The sequence below is a fragment of the Aquarana catesbeiana genome, linkage group LG04, assembly GCF_042186555.1.
Source record: "Aquarana catesbeiana isolate 2022-GZ linkage group LG04, ASM4218655v1, whole genome shotgun sequence".
NCBI classification, from domain to species: Eukaryota; Metazoa; Chordata; class Amphibia; order Anura; family Ranidae; genus Aquarana; species Aquarana catesbeiana.
Window position 1 is genome coordinate 335,150,261 of NC_133327.1, and position 20,906 is coordinate 335,171,166.

The 20,906-nt window shown below is 40.8% G+C and overlaps 1 protein-coding gene across 1 annotated transcript in view; it reads right to left on the reverse strand.

The window, feature by feature from the left end:
- Positions 1 to 20,906, reverse strand: part of RNGTT (RNA guanylyltransferase and 5'-phosphatase) — a 543,333-nt gene that overhangs the window by 418,318 nt on the left and 104,109 nt on the right. Inside the window, exons 7-8 of the mRNA XM_073626921.1 lie at positions 5,889 to 5,998; positions 1,755 to 1,856 (exon numbers count right to left, since the gene is read on the reverse strand). Of these exons, the coding sequence (XP_073483022.1) occupies positions 1,755 to 1,856; positions 5,889 to 5,998 (212 nt within the window). The remainder of the gene's footprint in view (positions 1 to 1,754; positions 1,857 to 5,888; positions 5,999 to 20,906) is intronic.

Below are 20,906 nucleotides of genomic sequence, written 5' to 3' on the forward strand. Positions count from 1 at the left end.
ATCTTTTTCGTCCACTTTACAATTATGTGTCACTGTGTTGGTCTGTCACATAAAATCCCAATAAAATACATTTACGTTTTTGGTTGTAACATGACAAAGTATGGAAAATTTCAAGGGGTATGAATACTTTATCAAGGCACTGTACTTGTATGAAAAAGCATCCTGTTCTCTTTGTATTGCTTCCTTTGTGTGAAATCCCTGGGGTTCCTGCCAGTCCCTCTGCCTTCCTATTTAAACCTGACCACACTGGGCATGAGAGCACAGCATGGTCAGTTTGATGGCTGTGCTGGTAATGCAGCCTGCTCTCCTCCAATGATTAGACCTGGAATCTTTGGATTGCACAGCCATTCACTGGGAAGACCACTGCACTGCTGTTTCTCCTCCCCTAGCTCTCTCAGCTCCTTGTGCAGCTAAAAACAGAGGGTATGTGATCACTTATAATAAAAAATAAATAAAATAAAAAAAAGAAGGCATTTATAATGACTTGTATACGTATACACAAATGTTTTCCTTTTCATTTCTATTTTAAACTGAATGGGTCATTTCACAAGGTGAGGGTTCACATATACTGTAACTACAGACCTCAAAATACTTGGCAAGTCCCTGGTGCTTTTATGTAAAGCTAGTTCTGAAATGGTCTCCAATAACCAACCAAGGTTTATCCCTCATACTTTGACTGGGATCAGTATATGGAGAGTATTTCTTAATAAACAAAAGTACCCAATGAAATATAGCGTTACTTTTGTTTCATGCTGCCAAAGCATTTGACAGTGTCAAATAAAACTATGGGGTTGATTTACTAAAGGCAAATATACTGAGCACTGCAAGTGCACTTGCTCCAGAGCTTAGTAAATGAGGTAAAGCTTCACTTTGAACACAAGGAAGATAAAAAAAAACCAGCATTTTTGCTTGTACATGACTTGATTATAGAAAGCAGCAGAGCTCCCCCTCATATCTGGGGTAAATGCACTTGCAGTACACAGTATATTTGCCTTTAGTAAATCAACCCGATCGTTTTATTTGACGCTGTCAAACGCTTTGTTGCACACAATGTGTCTAACCCCGATAGTTATTTAATGTATACAGCTTATATACACTTACCCCAGGGCTAGATTACTCATAAATAATTCCCTTTCTCAACCTTTCCCACTGGGCAAAGGCAGTATGGCAAGTAAAGGCAAGACTGTCCGTTTTCATCTTTATTATTTACAATGAACTCCTTGCAATTCTCACATTACGGGATATGTTACATGATGGGGAGGACTAAATAACTCTATATGCAACTTTACCCTTCTGTTTCTTGGAGGTTCTACTACCTCCCTAAAATATGTTATGACCACAGTGCAAAACATTGGTAGATTCCCGGGCCTAACTATAAATTGGGATAAATCGACATCTGATATTTTTGGCAGATGCAAAGTAGATGAAAAATATATAAAACCTAATCTACTTACATCCTTTGCTCTCCAAGTTTAAAGGAAAAAAAGGATTTAATATTCTATGACAATTATACATAATAGCTTCCAAAGGAGTAAATATTTTTCACTGTAGGCACTGTACTAAACACATAACAAAAACATTGTACCTGCTAATGATATAAAAAATTGTGCCTCTTGGTCCTATACATAGGACATAGAGTCACACGAAAAATTAGATTTCTGAAAATGCAAACCTTGTTGTTAGAAATACAGTAGTTATCACCATACCGAGCTATGTTTACTGCTTTAGAGATTTCATGTAGCAGCTCTGCTTACCGGGTACCATCTGCTTTCCAGCTCACTTTATATGACTTCTGCTCGAGAAATTTCAGGTTCGTTCTGTCCATGGATACAGGCTGTGCTCCAGGGAACCCAGATCTGGAAGACATTCGTTTTACTTTTATTTTTCTTAATAACAAAGTAGGGAGGAAAAATTAAATTGTGCTTGTATGAATGACATTTCCATCTTATAATATGTGATTCCTTTAAGCATAATACATTACATGGCAAATGAATCCATGTGTAAAGTGTCTAATCTGCACGGAGAATGCTGATAAGGAATGCCACACATCATATCAGTTAATAATGGAAGACTTCAGGGTAAATCATTTGCATGCTGTGTGCAAACATTTAGGGATTATTTTGAAGCTTTGCACGCGTAAATGGACATGCAAAGTAATATGTATGCAAATATGGATTTATACTTTGGGGGGACAAAGACATAAAATATTGTCTATTTAACACTTCCTTTTAGACATTTTGGGAACATTTTGAAAACTTTATTCTTAGTCAACAGGTTGTAATTTATTTACCAATGCTTTGGAGATTCAAACTGTATATGAATTGGGAGAGAAATCCAGCTACAGAGGTTTCTTCTCCCAAAATCAACTTTTAGCAAAGTGTAATAGGTGGTTGTGTACATAGGCGTCACACTTTTAAAAAAAAAAACAAAAAAAAAAAACGGATTTTTAATGCTTTTAGAGAAAATGGACTGCTCCTTGAGGAATATTCTATGGGTTTACCATGTGTTCACTTTGCATTTCCAAGGCGTAAAAGAGCAGTCAAAATGTAGAATAGCATATAAGTATAAGTGATAAGTGTGCGCAGCTATGCCAAGACTACCCAAGCACTGTCTGCATATGCGCAACTTGCACCTGACTCCAGGGTGGCCTCCCCTATCTGCTGCTTTTAGGCTGGGTTCACATATGAGCTGCATGCGGCTCACAGTAGGGCCCCGATGCGTCCTGGTTCACTGTTTTAGGTCCAATTTCAGCCCAAATTTTGAGATGAATTCGGACCTGAAATGGACTAAAAGACGCACAACGTTTTTGTGCAAAGCGCACCGGACCACCTGCGGAGATATGTGAACCGGCTCCATAAAGAGCTGGTCAAAATCTCCTGCTATTGCGAAATGGATGCGGGGATCCTGCATCCAATTCGCAATGGTGTGAACCCAGCCTTAGAGATTATTAGAGTGAAGCTGCAGCACTCCTGTGGTGTACAGCTGTGCATGGCTTTTCATGGAAATTATCTGAATAAAACAGCCAAGCTCAAGTGTACACCCCACAAAAAACAGCCACGCTCAAGTGTACACCTCACAAAAAACAGCCACGCTTAAGTGTACACCTCACAAAAAACAGCCACGCTCAAGTGTACACCTCACAAAAAACAGCCAAGCTCAAGTGTACACCCCACAAAAAACAGCCACGCTTAAGTGTACACCTCACAAAAAACAGCCAAGCTCAAGTGTACACCCCACAAAAACAGCCAAGCTCAAGTGTACACCCCACAAAAAACAGCCAAGCTCAAGTGTACACCCCACAAAAAACAGCCAAGCTCAAGTGTACACCCCACAAAAAACAGCCAAGCTCAAGTGTACACCCCACAAAAAACAGCCAAGCTCAAGTGTACACCCCACAAAAAACAGCCAAGCTCAAGTGTACACCCCACACAAAACAGCCACGCTCAAGTGTACACCCCACACAAAACAGCCACGCTCAAGTGTACACCCCACAAAAAACAGCCACGCTCAAGTGTACACCCCACAGAACAATAGTTCCTTTCAGCATTAGACTCCTAGCCCAATTATGTGCATTGTGGGATGTTTCGATTTCGGCACTGATAAAAAAAAAAAAAAGTGTGGTCTTTTAGGGCTTAAAGGCATTATAAAGTCAGGTGGTTTTTTATCTTAATGCATTCTATGCATTAAAATAAAAAGCCTTCTGTGTGCAGCAGCCACCCCCCTAATACTTACCAGATCCCCAAATCTCTCCAGCGATGTCCATGAGTGTCTCGGCCGTCTGGGACCCTCCCTCCTGATTGGCTGAGACACAGTAGTGATGCCACTAGCTCCCACTGCTGTCAAAGTCAGTTAGCCAATCAGGAGAGAAAGAGGGGAGGGCGGGGCCAAACCGCAGCTCCGTGTCTGAACGGACAAACTGAGCTGCAGCTCCAGTGCCCCCATAGCAAGCTGCTTTCTATGGGGGCACTCAACAGGAGGGAGAGGCCAGGAGCACAGAAGATGCACCTTAGAAAAGGAGGATCGGGGCTGCTCTGTGCAAATCCGCTGCAACAGAGCGGGTAAGTAGAACATGTTTGTTATTTTCTTAGAAAAAAAAACGAGATTTTACAATCATTAAAGGGGTTGTAAAGGAAATTTTTTTTTTTTTTCAAAATAACAAACATGTTATACTTACCTCCACTATGCAGCTCGTTTTGCACAGAGTGGCCCCGAACCTGGTCTTCTGGGGTCCCTCGGCGGCTGTCTCAGCTCCTCCCTGCAAGAACTAAACACCTTCATGCAAGCTCTCTCGCATGGTGTTGAGTTCTTGCGGGAGCGCTCCCGTGATACAGCCGGCGGCTATAGCCGCTCACTGTAACACTCGGCCCCGCCCCCGGCGTGCCGTGTCATTGGATGTGATTGACAGCAGCGCGAGCCAATGGCTGCGCTGCTTTCAATCCATCCACTCTAGCCAATCAACGGCCAGGCTGAGTGGCGAAGAGGGCATCGGGGGCGGCTGGGAGGGCCAGTATTGGATGTTTTTCACCTTAATGCATAGGATGCATTAAGGTGAAAAAAATGCAAACCTTTACAACCCCTTTAAGTGGTAATGCACTTTAAGTTGTATTACACATTTTTTTTTTTTTAAATGTTGAATTTATCGTTCTGAAAATTCCAGCACTCCGTCTTGTGATGCAGTGCTTCCCCCTTACTTCCAGTGAGGGAGCATGCACGCAATCTTTCCCCCCATGACCTATGGGAATACATGTCCCACAATGCACTGCATGCATAATGCTAATGTGTGATGAGCAATCATGTCAATAAATTATACCAGACCATAAAAAAATTTACAATATGTGCAAAAATGTTTAGTTTACATTGGTGCTGGTCTCCCATCCCTAATATTACGGCAGTAGTGGTTCTGCGAAAATGTATGTAAACAAACATGCACAGGCTGTGTGGCTCCAAGCAATAGAATTTACCAAAAACAGAATTAGTGTTAAATATGAATAAATAAAAAAAAAAAACAAAGAAACACTGTGCTAAACAACTTGTAAGAATGACCAGACAACAAATAGTGAGGGGGGGGGGGGGAGCACTCAAAGTTTCAGCCGGGTCCTCTACTGAAGTACACCGCTGGGAGTGCCTGGCAAGGACAGAGTCCATCCCAGCTCCAATGATACAAGAGACAAAAAAAGTCCTATGCACCGCACATCACTTTACCTTTACAGTCTTGCCAATTGAGCTAAAGCAGGCTCACCTGAAATGTACTGCAAATGATGCACTGGGTACAGCTATACAGCATGCACGTAGGGCTTTGGGGGCCTAAGACTGCTAGTGTACACCTACCCTTATAAAAAAGGAAAGAGCGTTTTAAAATCCATGTGCAGTGTGGACAGTATTTTAAAGATTTTGTTCTTTAATTAAACAGCCCATCGACTAAAAGGAGAAGTATAGCCAACGCTCGTTTGGCTGTACTCCTGAGGATCACAGAAGTGCAGTCCATTCTGCACTCCTGTGACCCGTTTTTAGCTGACAACGGGCTAAAGCCTGCTGTTGGCTGATGTCACAGAGCCGGTCCAAGCTGGAAAAGGATCGCGACTAAATGGTCGGGATCCACCCACATGCCAGGCTCACCCGCCTCTCAGTGATCTGCTGAGAGCCCAAGCCAGCCACTCCTGCCCCTCCACAGCCCAGCGCACCAGTGAGAGCAGGGGAGCAGAGCAGAGAGCCGGTGACTGATAGTCACCAGCACTGAGTCATGGAGCACTGAGAACTGAGCGATCAGCGGTGTTTGAGTCTTAGAGCTGGCAGGGGACCGATGCTGCATCCACCTAGGTATGATTCAAAAAAGAAAAGAACAAAAAAAAAACCATTTTTCTCTTTTAAACATAGAAAGCTTTGCATACCCTTCCCAAGAGGCGAATTGCTGACATTTCCACTGGACTTCTCCAAGTTTTGGTTGAGTCGTTACCTGAGCAACATGTCTTACTGCGATGCCTTCTAAAAATATGGCTCCCTTAAAAGAAAAAAAAAAAAAGAGGGTTATTGCGAAACATGCCTTAAGAGACCACTACTGAAAAATTCACAACATTCAGTTCATTTGAGCAACCTGTACCGAGAGATTGTAAAAAGTACAGACATTATTAAAAGTAATCAGAATGTATAAGATTTATGCATGCATGAAATGTAATTCAGACACAGGTCTCCCATCGCTACTCCAGGCTACTGGATACCTGCCTACTTTAGAATCTCAACCTTTAACCAATCACAATTTACTCTTCTCCATCCCACATAATAACACTGTCCGGCTACAGTGGAACTTGAACCCTCGTTTATAATATGTATAAGGAGCCACCAATAAAACTTTAGCTTGCTATATAATGACTAACAGTCATACAGGCGCACACACACATAGAAAATTTACTTTTCAGTACTGGCGGTGGGAGGAAACCCACTAACATAAAGGGGAAAGAAGAATTTGACTCAAAGCTCATAGTTGAAACTGGACAAAAGGACCATAACTCAAATCAATAATGCATAAAAATAAAAAAATAAAAAACTTTTTGGAAGCAAAATGTTGAGGTAAAGGCTAATATTTTGGAGGTTGTAGGCCAAGAGCTCTCATGTTAACATTACTGCGTGCAACATGTAAAAACACCTGTTCTCTCTGGGGGATGCAGGTAGCTGTATACAGGGACCACCAGCTAAGCAAGAGATGCAACATGGCATTCCAGATGTCTTGAGCACAAGAAAGTTGCCAAAGGTACCTCAATACTATCTTGTGAGCTAATAGATAGTGTTTTTTTTAATTATGTTTAAAAGAAATGTTTTTCCCAATTTAACTCTGGGTGGCCCACCACATTTGTAACTTGCAGTGGTCCTTGAAACAGAACACTTTGAGGACCACTTGCCTAGATTATCCCTTTGGCTCTGGGCATAGAATCGCAGCCATTACTAAAATATTTCCCTCGCAAGCAAACATACACAACACAAATAAATACACAGTAGTGCTGATAGATGATTCCACAAACACCCTGTACTGCTATATAGGCAGTAATAATTCAAAACTACATCAACACAGTAGGAGCTGATATACAGAGAAATCCTATTAAAATGGGAAACAACAAAGACGAATGAGTCATTCTATATCCAAAACCATACATTCTATAATAAGGGTTTATATCTTACAAAAGCAATAAAATTCATAATGGTAGTAAGAAATAGTACAACAATTTGATGTATGATATCAGTAAAGCAAGAGCCATTGCTAATTTAAAAAAATAGATCTAACAGCAAGCGAGCCCCATCTTTTCCTACATAAAAAGAGGTTTTGTTGTCTATTCAGCAATCTGGGGCCATATTTGGATACCATTTTCCTGACCAATCTATGCTGCTGCATGGTGGACGAGGCTCTGGTTGTGCCATCTGATAGGAATGTTGCTGACATAAGAATGGCTGCAAATAATTACAAATGCTTTAGCAAGTAAAACGGTTTAATTACAATGGTATATTTATTGCTTACAGGTTTAAAGTGATACTAAACACACACTGTTTCACATACATTATCCTTTTTTTCTGTATGTGGATGATGGCACTGTAATTATTTTAATATAAAAAAAAAAAAATAAAAAAAAACACATCTCAGGACCTTTTTTCCTAATCGATATACAGTTGTCACATGACCCAGGTCTTTCCCAACCTATCTGCAGGGAATTATAAGCCATAGGAGCTACTAGTCGTCTACCTCTACTGCCTGTCACATGTTCAAAATAAAAACCAACCGCCTTTGAAATACAGAGTCAAAATAAATAATAATATCCACTTATTATTATATTATATTGTAATTATTTTAAAATATCAATAAACTGTTTTAAATGGTCATAAAAAAATATATTTAAAATCAAATCTTTATTATTTTTTGGCAATAAGATGGTGTGGGTGGATTTCTGTCAGTCACAGGCTGTGTCGCTACCCTCCAGCCCGTGTCTTAGAATAACAACAGGGAGGTGAAGCCTCCATCAATCTACATGTAATATCCCGCCCCCATTAAGTTTAGCGGGTTAGTGGACATGTGGGAGGAGGGAGGGAGTGGGCTGTCATTACCACGGTGTATTTGCCCACATGTGTGACTCTATAGTCACATGGGCTGCTCAGATGTGATAGGGAGGAAATGCCCAGCATAGAAACCCACTGAAAACTGAGCATGTGCACAAGCTGTCAACACTGTTCCGCAAAATCCCCAACTTCAGTGGAGAGATGGACTGAAGGAGATAGAGAGCAACAGGATCAACCAGTTTTTTTTTTCTTTTGCAGAATAAAGAAAACGATACCCATAGTCACTGAGTGAGTATGAACAGCATTTATTGATAATTTTTTTTACAATGTGGGTTTAATGACACTTTAGGGGAATCCGGTATAAATGCATGTAACTGCACATGTCTGTTGCAGCCACCAAGCTCTACCCCTATGCTATCAGATGATATCATTCCAAAGGGCAATGCTTTGAAATTTCCAGGTATTGTCAACACTTGCATGCTCCGTCCCACACATTCCTATACCAGTCTCACTGGTAGCTCTATGATGGTTCTCACTTATCCAGGTCTTAGTATCGCTAGTAGTAGTCTGTCCATTCAACTGTACTGGTTCTGTAATGTCAGAGGATCTTTTACTTCTCATCCAAGTAGCTTCTTTGGCCCCTAAAGCTAAAGAAGTTACTTGGATGAGCAGTAAAATAATAAACAATGCAGAACAGGTCCAGTTAAATGTCAATAAATACTACTTACCTTAGATTGTAAGCCCCTTGAGGCTAGGGACTGATGTGAATGTATACAAGTACCTTAAATAATAATAATACTATCTTAAAAACAGATGTTCAGAGAAAATACTGAGTTGCTTCCATGATGTTGCTCCCCTACTGATGGAAATGCTGCAGAATGTCACTCACCAGCAAGAGAGTAATCTTCCAGCCAGCAGAGGAAAAACAGCAGAAGCAGCTGAGTATTTACCTGTCTTATATAATAATAATAATAATAATATATATGTGTGGTCTGTTACGGCTGGTCTGCTTCTGAAAATGCTAGGATGTCTGGCTGTCATTCAGACGCACTGGCTTTAGCAATTGTTGCATCTCCAACCTGAAAGAAGCATGGAGCAGGGGAAACCTAATCTACATACTTGATCCTTGTCTGTGACTCAGAAAACATCAAAGCCAATGACATTTAATCAACAAGAGCAGCATACATATTTGTTTCATGATAGATGCATGCATTTGTCAGTGAAAGATTTCCTATATTAAAATAAATGATACATGTGTACATGACACATTGAAATGGCATTGCATTATGCTCAATAATATAAAAATGTCATTTTTCAGGATGCCATGAAGGCACTTAGGAATAAACTGAATTAGATGAAAAAAGGTGGGATTTTAGATTCGGTTATTCTTGATTTGTCACTTCCTTGACATTTAAGGATGCAATCCTGTAGTCAGCCTGATCTGAAATTTAAGCCGGTGTTTAAAGGATTATAGGTAAGTACATATAACTCAGTTTATTTTATTTATTAACCAATAAATGGCATATACCAAGGCAGATAAGGAGGTCACAGCTAATGCACAAATAAATCCCAGTGCCAGCCAGAATACTGACCAATAGGAAGTGCCAGAATAATTAGAAGACACCATCCACATTAAAAAAAAGAGCAAAACACCTCTGAAGTGTATGCTCTTAAATCACCAAAGAACATGTGTTTAACAGCATTCTCTGTGAAAATGTTTAAATATCGCAATGATGAGCATTCAGATGAACACAATAACCTAAACTTTTGTTATATAAAAAAAGGTGTTTAGCATATTAAAGGTTGAGAACTACAGGAAAATTTAATAAGATAAGAATCACAATCAAGCTACTGTACAGTATAGTACACATACTCAGGGTTTTTATGGTGCCTATCTGCCAGTATGGTATTAATCAGAATTTGTGGTTTCAGAAATTTATCTTATAATATTTTATGCCATCTCGTCTTTTAGCCCTGATGAAGGGGGAGTTTAGAGATCACAAGAAGTGTTGGATTTTTGATTCCATGTTTTCATCCTTCTAACATCCCAAAGACCACTCCAGTGACCCTGTGGGATACCATAATTGCCAGGGAGCTGCCTAACAAAGTTAAAGCGTTTGTTCACGCAACATTTCACATTCCCGATATGTGCCTGCTGTACCATGTACTTGTATTAGAAAGTATCCTGTTTTCTTTGTATTGCTTCCTTTGTGCGAAATCCCTGGTGTTCCTGTCAGTCCCTCCGCTTTCCTATTAAAAACTGACCGCACAAAGCAAGAGAGAACACCGTGGTCAGCTCTCTAGCTAGACTGTGAACTCAGTGAAAGGCTGTCCAGGGGAGGCTTGTCAGGACAAGTCTGATCATTGGAGGAGAGCAGGCTGAGTTCCCAGCACAGCTAGAGAATTGACCACAATGAGTTCTCCTGCTTACTGTGGTCAGTTTTTAATAGGAAAGCAGAGGGACTGAAAGGAACACCAGGGATTTCACACAAAGGAAGCAATACAAAGAGAACAGGATACTTTTTCATACAAGTACAAGGTACAGCAGACACATATCAGGAATATAAAATGTTGGGGTAACAAACGCTTTAATGCTTTAGCATAATGTCCACAAGCTACGGTGAGTGTGGTAACACTTGAGGGGGTAACGGTATTGAGTTTGATGCATGTGAAGAGAGAAAAGGTTTTGCACAGCTGCACAAAGAATTTGAAAGACTGAACAAGACTTTGGTTTAAAGTGGTTGCAAACCCCATTCATGAAATCTGACCTGGGCACATATATCTGTAGTGTTTACTTATCTCTCTCCAAAGCTCCAAGTCCTGTGTCTTTCTGCTGCTCTGTTCCTCTGTTATCAGCATGATAACTTCTGAAAGTTCTCTGACACAGGAGATAAAAGCCGCTGGAAATTTATGTTGGGGAGAGAACTCAGATATAGATAAGCAGAGAGCTTGCCTATTCACAGCACAGCTCTGCATGTTTCTCCGTTCCTCTGCTTATGGGGGGGGGGGGGGTGTCTTTCCTCCACCAGTCAGCTCTCACACAATGTATGCCCACACCCACTGCTGAAACAGGAGGAAAGATTTGTAACACAATGTGCACTTTCTAAAGAATGTAGAAAACTGAAGACAGCAGATATACATGCAAAATTTATGTAGGGAAATTTGTTTTATATCTGTGTATGATCTGAGGATATTCACTTCACTGGGTATAGGAGAGGGTTTACATCCACTTTAAAGAGTTAGTAAACTAATAAGATCTCCTAAACCTGTACAGTTTAGGAGATCTTTTTAGTGCATGCAGCCAGTGACATCACTGGCGCATGCGCTCTGAAGGTACGGCCCACGGGTGCCGTTCCTTCCGAGCCTGTGCCGTATTACAACCTCTTTAATCACAAGCACTTTATTGGAGAGATTGTGCAATATGGACACTGAAGCATTTTATTGGACACTAAGGGGGGGGGATTTACTAAACACTCAGAATCTTTTGCAGCTGTACATGGTAGCCAATCAGCTTCTAACTTCAGCTTGTTCAATTAAGCTTTGGCAATAAAATCTGGAAGCCGATTGGTTTCTATGCAGAGCTGTACCAGATTTTGCACTCTCCAGTTGTAGTAAATAACCTCCTAAGGTTATAATGTAATACATTTATATTGAAAATGTTGAGGCGGGATGAATAGGACAGCGCTGTGAGTTTGGATCCAACAGGAAGTCATGCCTGCCAAATAGCGCAGAAATGCTTGACTGTTGGAGGAGCCTGGGACTCAAAATCAGGAAGCTGACAGTGTTGTCAACGCCAATCCTGATCTGATGCATGTTGAGAAGGTCATCTCTCTGTAGCACATTCTCTCCTATCAGCATGTTTCAGCACATGAGCACTAATGCACACTCAACTGGCTTCTTGTGCTGCCTTCATCTCTCCCTTTTAGAGTACTGTACTAGAGTGCAAGAGGCTGATTCTAAGACCCCTTTCACACCGGATCGTTTTTCAGGCGCTTTAGCGTTAAAAAAAGCGTCTGTAAAGCGCCTGAAAGAAGCCTCATCTCCAATCCCAATGTGAAAGCCCGAGCCCGTTCACACTGCCAGCGCCCGAAAAACGCTGGTAAAGCAGAGCTTAGGACCCCTTTCACACTGGGGCGTTTTTCGGGCGTTGGCAGTGTGCAAGGGCTCGGGCCATCGACGCACTCAGCCCGGTGGCAAAAACACAAACGTGCTGCAAAGAAGCTGCTTGCAGGACTTTTTTTTACGTCCTGCCAGCGCAGCGCCCCAGTGTGAAAGCACTCGGGCTTTCACATTGGGATTACAGATGAGGCTTCTTTCAGGTGCTTTTTTTAACGCTAAAGCGCCTGAAAAACGCCCCAGTGTGAAAGGGGTCTCAGTGTGAAAGCACTCAGGCTTTCACATTTGTATTGCAGATGAGGCTTCTTTCAGGCGCTTTTTTTTACGCTAAAGCGCCTGAAAAATGCCCTAGTGTGAAAGGGGTCTAAGCCAAAATTAGGAACTGACACTGCTTGCAAAAATATAAAGTTGTGAACATAGAACTGTATTAATGTGCCTCTATTATTATTAATCTGCCAGGAGTTGATCTTTAGGCTAGTAACTCTACTTCCTCCTCTCCTCTTCCTTTCTCTGTTGGGGTCCCTCAGGGTTCTGTTCTTGGACCTCTACTATTTTCAATCTACACTGCCTCCCTGGGTCAACTGATAGCCTCCCATGGCTTCCAATACCACCTCTACGCTGATGACACCCAAATCTATTTCTCTACCCCTCAGCTCACTCCCTCTGTCTCCTCACGTATCAGTAACTTACTCTCAGATATATCAGTCTGGATGTCTCACCACTTCCTTAAACTCAATCTAGCCAAAACCGAACTTCTAATTTTCCCTCCCCCCCCATGCCTCTTCCCCTGATCTCTCAGTCAAAATTGATGGCACAACTATAAGCCCATCCCCACATGCCAAGGTTCTAGGTGTAGTCCTAGACTCTGAACTCTCCTTCAAGCAACACATCCAATCACTGTCCAAATCCTGCCGCCTCAACCTCCGCAACATCTCCAAAATACGCCCCTTTCTAACCAATGACACAACAAAGCTCTTAATTCACTCGCTGGTCATCTCTCGCCTCGACTACTGCAACTCCCTTCTCATTGGCTTACCTCTACATAGTCTATCACCTCTTCAATCCATTATGAATGCCGCTGCCAGACTCATCCACCTTACCAGTCGCTCTGTGTCTGCCACTCCTCTGTCAATCCCTGCACTGGCTTCCGCTCGGCCAAATAATTAAATTCAAAATTCTAACAACTACGTACAAAGCCATCCACAATTTCGCCCCCAGCTACATCACTAGCTTAGTCTCTAAATACCAACCTACTCGCTCTCTTCGTTCCTCTCAAGACCTCCTGCTCTCTAGCTCCCTTGTCACCTCCTCCCATGCTCGCCTCCAGGCTTTTTCCAAAGCCTCTCCAATCCTATGGAACTCCTTACCCTAATCTGTCCGCTTATCTCCTACTATATTAGCTTTCAGAAGATCCCTGAAAACCCTTCTCTTCAGAGAAGCCTATCCTACCCACACCTAACAACTATACTTTTTTTTTTTTTTTCCCATCAGCTCATCCCCCACAGTTATTACCTTTTGTCTCCACTTGACCCTCCCTTCTAGATTGTAAACTCTAACGAGCAGGGCCCTCTGATCCCTCCTGTATTGATTTGTATTGTAAGTGTACTTTCTGCCCCATGTTGTAAAGTGCTGCGCAAACTGTTGGCGCTATATAAATCCTGTATAATAATAATAATAATAATAGGCTGGATCTGCTCCATGTGCATTGCAGTGCACGAGACATCTCACACACAAAAATGAATGGGCCTAAACAGTTTACCTTTTACACTGAATTGCAATGCTTAGATATGAACCAGCAACATAATAAAATGGGATTTTGACTATTAGTCTATCTTACTGCATTCAAAAACAGACAAATGTGCAGCATAGGCCCTTAAGCCTAGTACACACTAGTAGTTTTTTCGTTCAACCCAGCAGGGCTGGAAAAAACAAAACAAAAAAAAAACAGCTCAGGAGCCGCTGTACTAACTATCCAACGTTAGTACAGCGATCTTCTCTGCTGCTCTTTCGTGATGCCCCCCTCCCTCCCCGCCAGAACACTCTGGTCAGCGCTCTCAGCCATTGGCCGAGATTGCTAATCAGGAGCTGATCGGCAGACCTTTTTCTGTCATGCCCCTTCGACAGAAGTCAGCAGAACGTCCAGCTTCTGTTGGACTGACTGCAGTACATAGGGACCGAATGACGTCCGGTTTCTACTGAACTAGCCGATGTTGACCGACTTTCGGACTGTGTACTAGGCTTTAAAATGGACCTTTCATCCTGTTCAATAAAAATGACATCAGCACACAGCTCTGCATGCCAATATGAAATTATCTCACATTCATAGTAGGATAATAAGTTGGTAAGGTTGAATAAAGACATCAGTTCATCCAGTTCAATCTGTGTAGGTGTGTGTGTGTGTATAGATAATCATTTCCCATATCCCCCTATATTGTGTTCGCTAAGATGCATGTCCAAGAGTCTTTTAAAACTGTCAATATTTCCTGCTGACACCAATTGTGGAAGAGAGTTCCACATTCTTACCGCCCTGACGGTGAAAAACCCCCTACGCAGCTTAAGGTTAAACCACTTCTCTTCCAGTCTCATCATGTGGCCCCGTGTCCTCTTACACTGCCTGAGACTGAAAAGTTTCATACTTACACTGGGATCACCGTTGAGATATTTGTATATCGCTATCATATCTCCTCTCAAGGGTCTCTTCCCCAGGGAAAAAATATTTAATGCTTGTAGTCATTCCTCGCAATTGAGGTCCTCCAGTCCCCAGATTAATTATTTAAACATGTCTTTGTTTTTATTTAGAAAATATTGTTTTTACACCTCCTGAAATAGTGAGGCACTGATGAGAATAACACTGCGGGTTTGGTTGAACTAGATGGACTTGTGTCTTTTTTCAACCAGACTATGTAACATAGAGGAGTTTTTAAAGCGCTTTTGCGTAAAGAAAGTGATTGAAAAGCTCACGTAAACTACTTCCCATTAAGTTCAAAGGATGCTTTCACACTAGAGTGGTGCGCTGACAGGGAGGTTAAAAAACTCCTGCAAGCAGCATCTTTGGATCATGTTTGGAGGGCTAAAAAAATCGCCCCTCTACATTGAAATGAATGGGAAGCACCTGAACAGCGCTTCAACAACGCCTCAAAGTGGTTCTTGCAGCAGTTTAAGTCACCGCTAACTCCTCAGAAGTCCCACAAAGGCGCTCAGTGTTTTATAGGCAGTTTTCAAGCATCTCAATGTGAAAGGGGTCTAAATGTAACTGGCCAGTAGTGCTTTAAATGGAGCGAAAATATGCTCACAATCGCAAAGAAAAGTTTTAGTAAAAAAGGTCATCAATCAGGTTACGGTTGACGAGACTGCTATTGGTTCTCTACATTATACAGAACAATAATTTATTCAGAGGATATCATAAAATGTTACATTTTTTAATGTGAAAAATTTCAGGCAGCTACAGAGTTAACCCACAGTGCTTGGGAATATGAATACAGATGGCCTGCTGTAGCTATGAAAGTAAAGCTACAGATTTACTGCAGTCTCAGTGCAAGCATCAGAGGATCCCAGTGGATAAGCCATGCCATGTCGAGTAAACATCTGTTTTAGTGACACCTTGAGGACACAGTCCCACGGGGAAAAAAAAAATTGAAGCGAAGCAAACATGCCATTACTAGAGGGTCCATTTTGAACTGATTGAAGCACACATTTAGCATTCTTTGCTGGATTTAAGTATAAGGTCTTGCTTTATGCAATGCAAACCTAAAGTGACATTTAAAAAATGGAGAGAGCGATGCAGTATGATAATAACCCCACAGGCAATGTCCCTAAGAGAACATTAAACTCATGTTGACAGCTATTAAAACTCTACAGAAGGTTTCCCTGCACAGGCTAAATGTACTGCTAATACTTACATTAATTTTGAAATGCATGGCATACGAGATACAGGGCTTGAAATGAATTGAAAGGAAGCACATAGTGAACAGATTTCCATTACCATACGACTGCAGGTAAAACAATTAAAACAGGTTCGTTTCTACAGGCAACAAAAAACTGCTCATCTATAGTAATTACACAGAAGGCCCAGAGAAAAGCGATTTCAGAAGACAGTACCTACCTAGTACTGGAAAGCGCCAAGACTCGTTTATGAAATATCAAGTATTGATGTTATGAATGGAAACCAGCCAACAATATTAGTTTCAGTTAAATACCAATCAGCCATAACTTTAAAAAGGCCCTTCTTTTAATGCTAAAACAGCCCTGATCCATCAAGGCAAGGACACAAGATCTCTAAAGGTATGCTGTGGTATCTGGCACCAAGCCTTCGGCAAAGGATCCTTGAAATCCTGTAAGTTGCAAGGTGAGGCCTCCATGGATCTAATTTGCTTTTCCAGCATACTTCACTGATGCTTAATTGGATTGATCAGAAGAATTTGGAGGCCAAGTAGTCAACACCTGGAACTTGTTGTGTTCCTCAAATCATTTAGAACCATTTTTGCAGAGTCACGAGGTGCATTAGCCTTCTGAAAGAGACCTCTGGCCAACAGATAATAAGGTTTTCATGAAGGAGTGTACTTGATCAACAACGTTTAGGTAGGTGGTACATATCAATTAACATCCACATGAATGACGGTCCCACAGCTTCCCAGCAGAACATTGCCCAAAGCATCACACTGCCTCCGATGGCTTGCCTTCTTCCCATACTGCATCCTGGTGCCATCTTTTCCCCAGGTGACGCACACGCACCAAGTCATCCACATGATGTAAAAAAAAAAAAACATGATTCATCAGACCAGGCCACCTTCTTCAATTGCTTCCTAGACACAAGGACTGATTACTATCACAGAGAGGAAAGGAAAACCACTAGGCACTATCAAATTGTTGATCACTACATACAAGTACTGGATATCATTAAAGACCAGAAAATGCTACTACTACCTAGCTGCGGATCACTATTAGACATAGAGGCTAACTTGCTCTACAATCAAGCGTGGATTGCCACTAGCCTAAAAAGATCCAACTCCTGCAATAGCAAGGGCATGGGAACCACATACGTTATATACCACAATAATCAAAGTGTTAACACAACATTAAAGTATATATCAAAGTTTATATTAGGGAAAAAAAAAACACATTTACTACATCTCTACATCAGAAATCCAGTGAGTTTCAAAATCAAATTCTTGTGGGCACTGTTTGTGCTGCACCAAAATCCCATACAGTGTCATCAGCCCTACCCAGTTCTCTTACATGGATTGGAGAACACCTCGCCTATGGTGTGGCAATTAGGAGAGCAGATGTTCAGTCTGAATCAGAAGAAATCAGCCCTGGAAAGGAAATGTGTTACCGGTAGTAGAACCAGGTAAAAATAAAAGAAAAAAATAAAATGCAGTCTCTACATCTACAGAGTGGTAATCTACAATATATCAAACATTTGCTCTTGGATTTAGATATACAGTTAAACCTTGGTTTGAGAGCGTTATGCAAATTTTTTTCATAAATTTGGACTTGATATACAAGCGATGTCTTGATGTACAAGTAGTGTCATCTCATAACTGCATATACAAGAGAAGAGAGGCGCCTCTAAGTGTAGCAATGTGGTTACATTTAATTAAGGTACAACTTTAGCAACTCGCATCCTCCCAACTCATCATCCTCCGGACCACCATCAACGTCATCCCTTCCACTCTGCGCTCCACGAGCTCTTCAAGCCTCTCTTTCAGATCGCTCTACTGCAGGGAAGTCTTCCCAGTCACCACTGCAGACTGACAGCGGTGAGAGCCGGCGGTGCTGAGGATGGTCTATGTGGACAGCTTTACCCCAGATGCCTTCATACTTAGGATATGCCTGTTTTATTCATCAACCATGTGAGTTTCTACATGTTGTACCTTCAATAAATGTAACCATATTGCTACACTTAGAGGCGCCTCTCTTCTCTTTTATACACTGTAGCTCCTGCTGGATTTTGCTTCTAATCCCCTTGTGGGGGCTTCCATTTTCGGATGGACATTTTATGGTTACACAACCTGGTCACATTGCTATAATATTTTTATATGGACTATAAACTGAAGGACTTCTGAATAAATAGTTGTGGAATGAATCATCAGAGTTTACTTTATTTATTATGGGGAAATTCGCTTTGATATATAAGTGCTTTGGATTACAAGCATGTATCTGGTACGAATTATGCTCGCAATCCAAGGTTTTACTGTATTTAAAAGCTAGAAATGTAGGCTGTACCATACCCCACCTCTAAATGCTGCTATCCCAATGCCCTTCATACATTTAAGAAAATAATTTTCCTTCTTTCTCTATACCCTTATGTGATGCAGGTCTCCACTTTGTACCGTGCAACTAGTGTTAAAGAACTCTCCACCTCCAACAACAATGAAAGCAGTGAATGTCGGTGGGCGCCTGTGCTGTTCTATGGAATCAAGCCCAGTTATCGGCTCTGCACACTGCACAGAGGACCCGCAGCTTTGTGGTCACAGAACCACAAAAGCAAAAATTAAAAAAAAAACAGGAAAAAAATATTTCTATTGCAATTTATTGTAAAATGTTAGAGGGGAAATGGGAGAAAATAGGGTGGCAGCATTTAAAATGCTATTGCATGGCATAGTCTAAAGTTCAACTTTAACTCTACTACAAGAAGAGGGGGTAATCATTGGCGCAATGTGTGCACTGAACATGCAAACAGACATAAATAAAAGGACCAAATCATGAACAATATAGGGAATGATGATATGCATAAGATGGCTCATAATCGGAGTCCATAAAGCACTAAAAGTCCATTTGAGAATCTAGGTACAGTTCACTGAGGCAGCTCCGTGAAGAAGCAAGAAGTAGCTCTGAAGGGAACACAAGAAAAAGCACAGGCACCTTCTAAGTGCAGCTGTATAAAGAGGGTTTATTACAATAAAATCAGAACTACTCACAAGTATAGTATGTATTCAGGCATGTACAGTAGCTCTGTCATCCCCGCTCTACCTAGGGCGTTTCATGGACCAGGAAGTGCCGGAACCCACCAGCTCTGACCATCCTAACCACCAGACAGAAGACTTTCGCCCCCCAGTGGACCCTCCTGGATTGTGCCACTAAGGACCTTCTCACAGTGCTAGAGCTACTGTACATGCCCGAATACATACTACACTTGTGAGTAGTTCTGATTTTATTGTAATAAACCCTTTTTTTACAGCTGTACTTAGAAGGTACCTGTACTTCTTCTTGTGTTACCCTACTACAAAAAGAGAATAAACAATGTATACAAACCAACACTTCAACAGTTGGTAAAAGACTGCCACAGTTTACAGCTAATACATCCATACCCATTTTTTAGGCCAAACCCATTAATTAGATAAGACTCTCTCTGCAAGTTTCAGTGCTATATGCTTCCCTAAAGAGGAGAAGATCTGGTATTCACTTTCACTGACATCATGGAGCTGAGCAAAAATGGATACTTAGAGTGCTAGGCTTAAAACCTGAAAGCATTCCATCATTAATTTTGGAACTTATACCATGTCCTGTACTCAAATTATCTATAAAATTACATTTGAAATGCAAAATAACCACACCAAAGAGTAAAGTACAAGTTTTCTATTCTCGATAACCACCTACATCATGTTTTAATAAGGAAGACAGAACAAGCAGTATGCTATAAATGTGGCATAAAAACAGACAGACAATGAGAAATGCATTCATGCAGAAGACATGCAGAAGAAATGCATTCATACACAGTAACAGAATAAATTCTGAGAACTACCATACAAGCTTTACAAAAGAACTATCATTGTGTATACATTAGGGCTGCAGCTAACGATTATTTTCATAATCGATTAGTTGGCCGATTATTGTTTCAATTAGTTAATAACCTTAAAAAAAGTGTGGTGTATAATTTAGTTAATAATATGTAAAGTTTAAAAAAAAAAGGCAATTTATTCCTAAATATCTCTATATGCAGTGGTAAATATAAAAATCCACTATTTTGTTAGGGAGTAAAATCTCTGATCCACTCTGAGAATAACGGACAGAAGAGATATACTGTATATACTATTAGGAGGTTGAATCTAGTAAACATCAGACTCAGAGATCAAATTGTTTTATTTAAAAGAAAAAAAAGTTAAGACTGTTTTGCAGATTTTCAAACAGGACTGTAATATATTTCATTTTAAGAACGTTCGTTCGATTTTCTAATTGTTAGTGGGGTCAAATCAACGTTTGTTTTCAACCACAGTGACGGGAACATTTAGAAATAATAGAAAACTTCTTGGTCAAAGGAATTTTCAGACAGTGTATATGGTTTTCTTTCGGAAATTACATTAGTTTTAAAATAGAATGTTAAAAACAAGTGAAAATTTCAAACAACATTCTTTCATTCAGCGAATGTACAAAGATTTTGCATTTTTTTATGCTTTTATTTGGCCAATTTGTTTTTGGGCAGATTAAAAGAAAAACACACAAATTGCTGCAAAAACGCATTGCATGCCTTTCTGCAGCTTCTCCATTGAAGTATATTGAACCAAAAAAATCACCATTTTGCGTTGAAAAAATAGGATTTTTAAAACAGCTTAAGGTTAAAATCCTTTTCTTGGAGTACATCATAGGACACAGAGCCTCAAGTAATTACTTGGTGGGTTATGGGCCTACCTTTAGGTGTTGACACTGGTATAACCAAGACAGGAAGTTGACTCCCCTATATAACCCCTCCTCCTTCCAGGAGTCCTCAGTTTTTGTAGCCAAGCAATATAAGTAATATACTCTCACCCCATAAA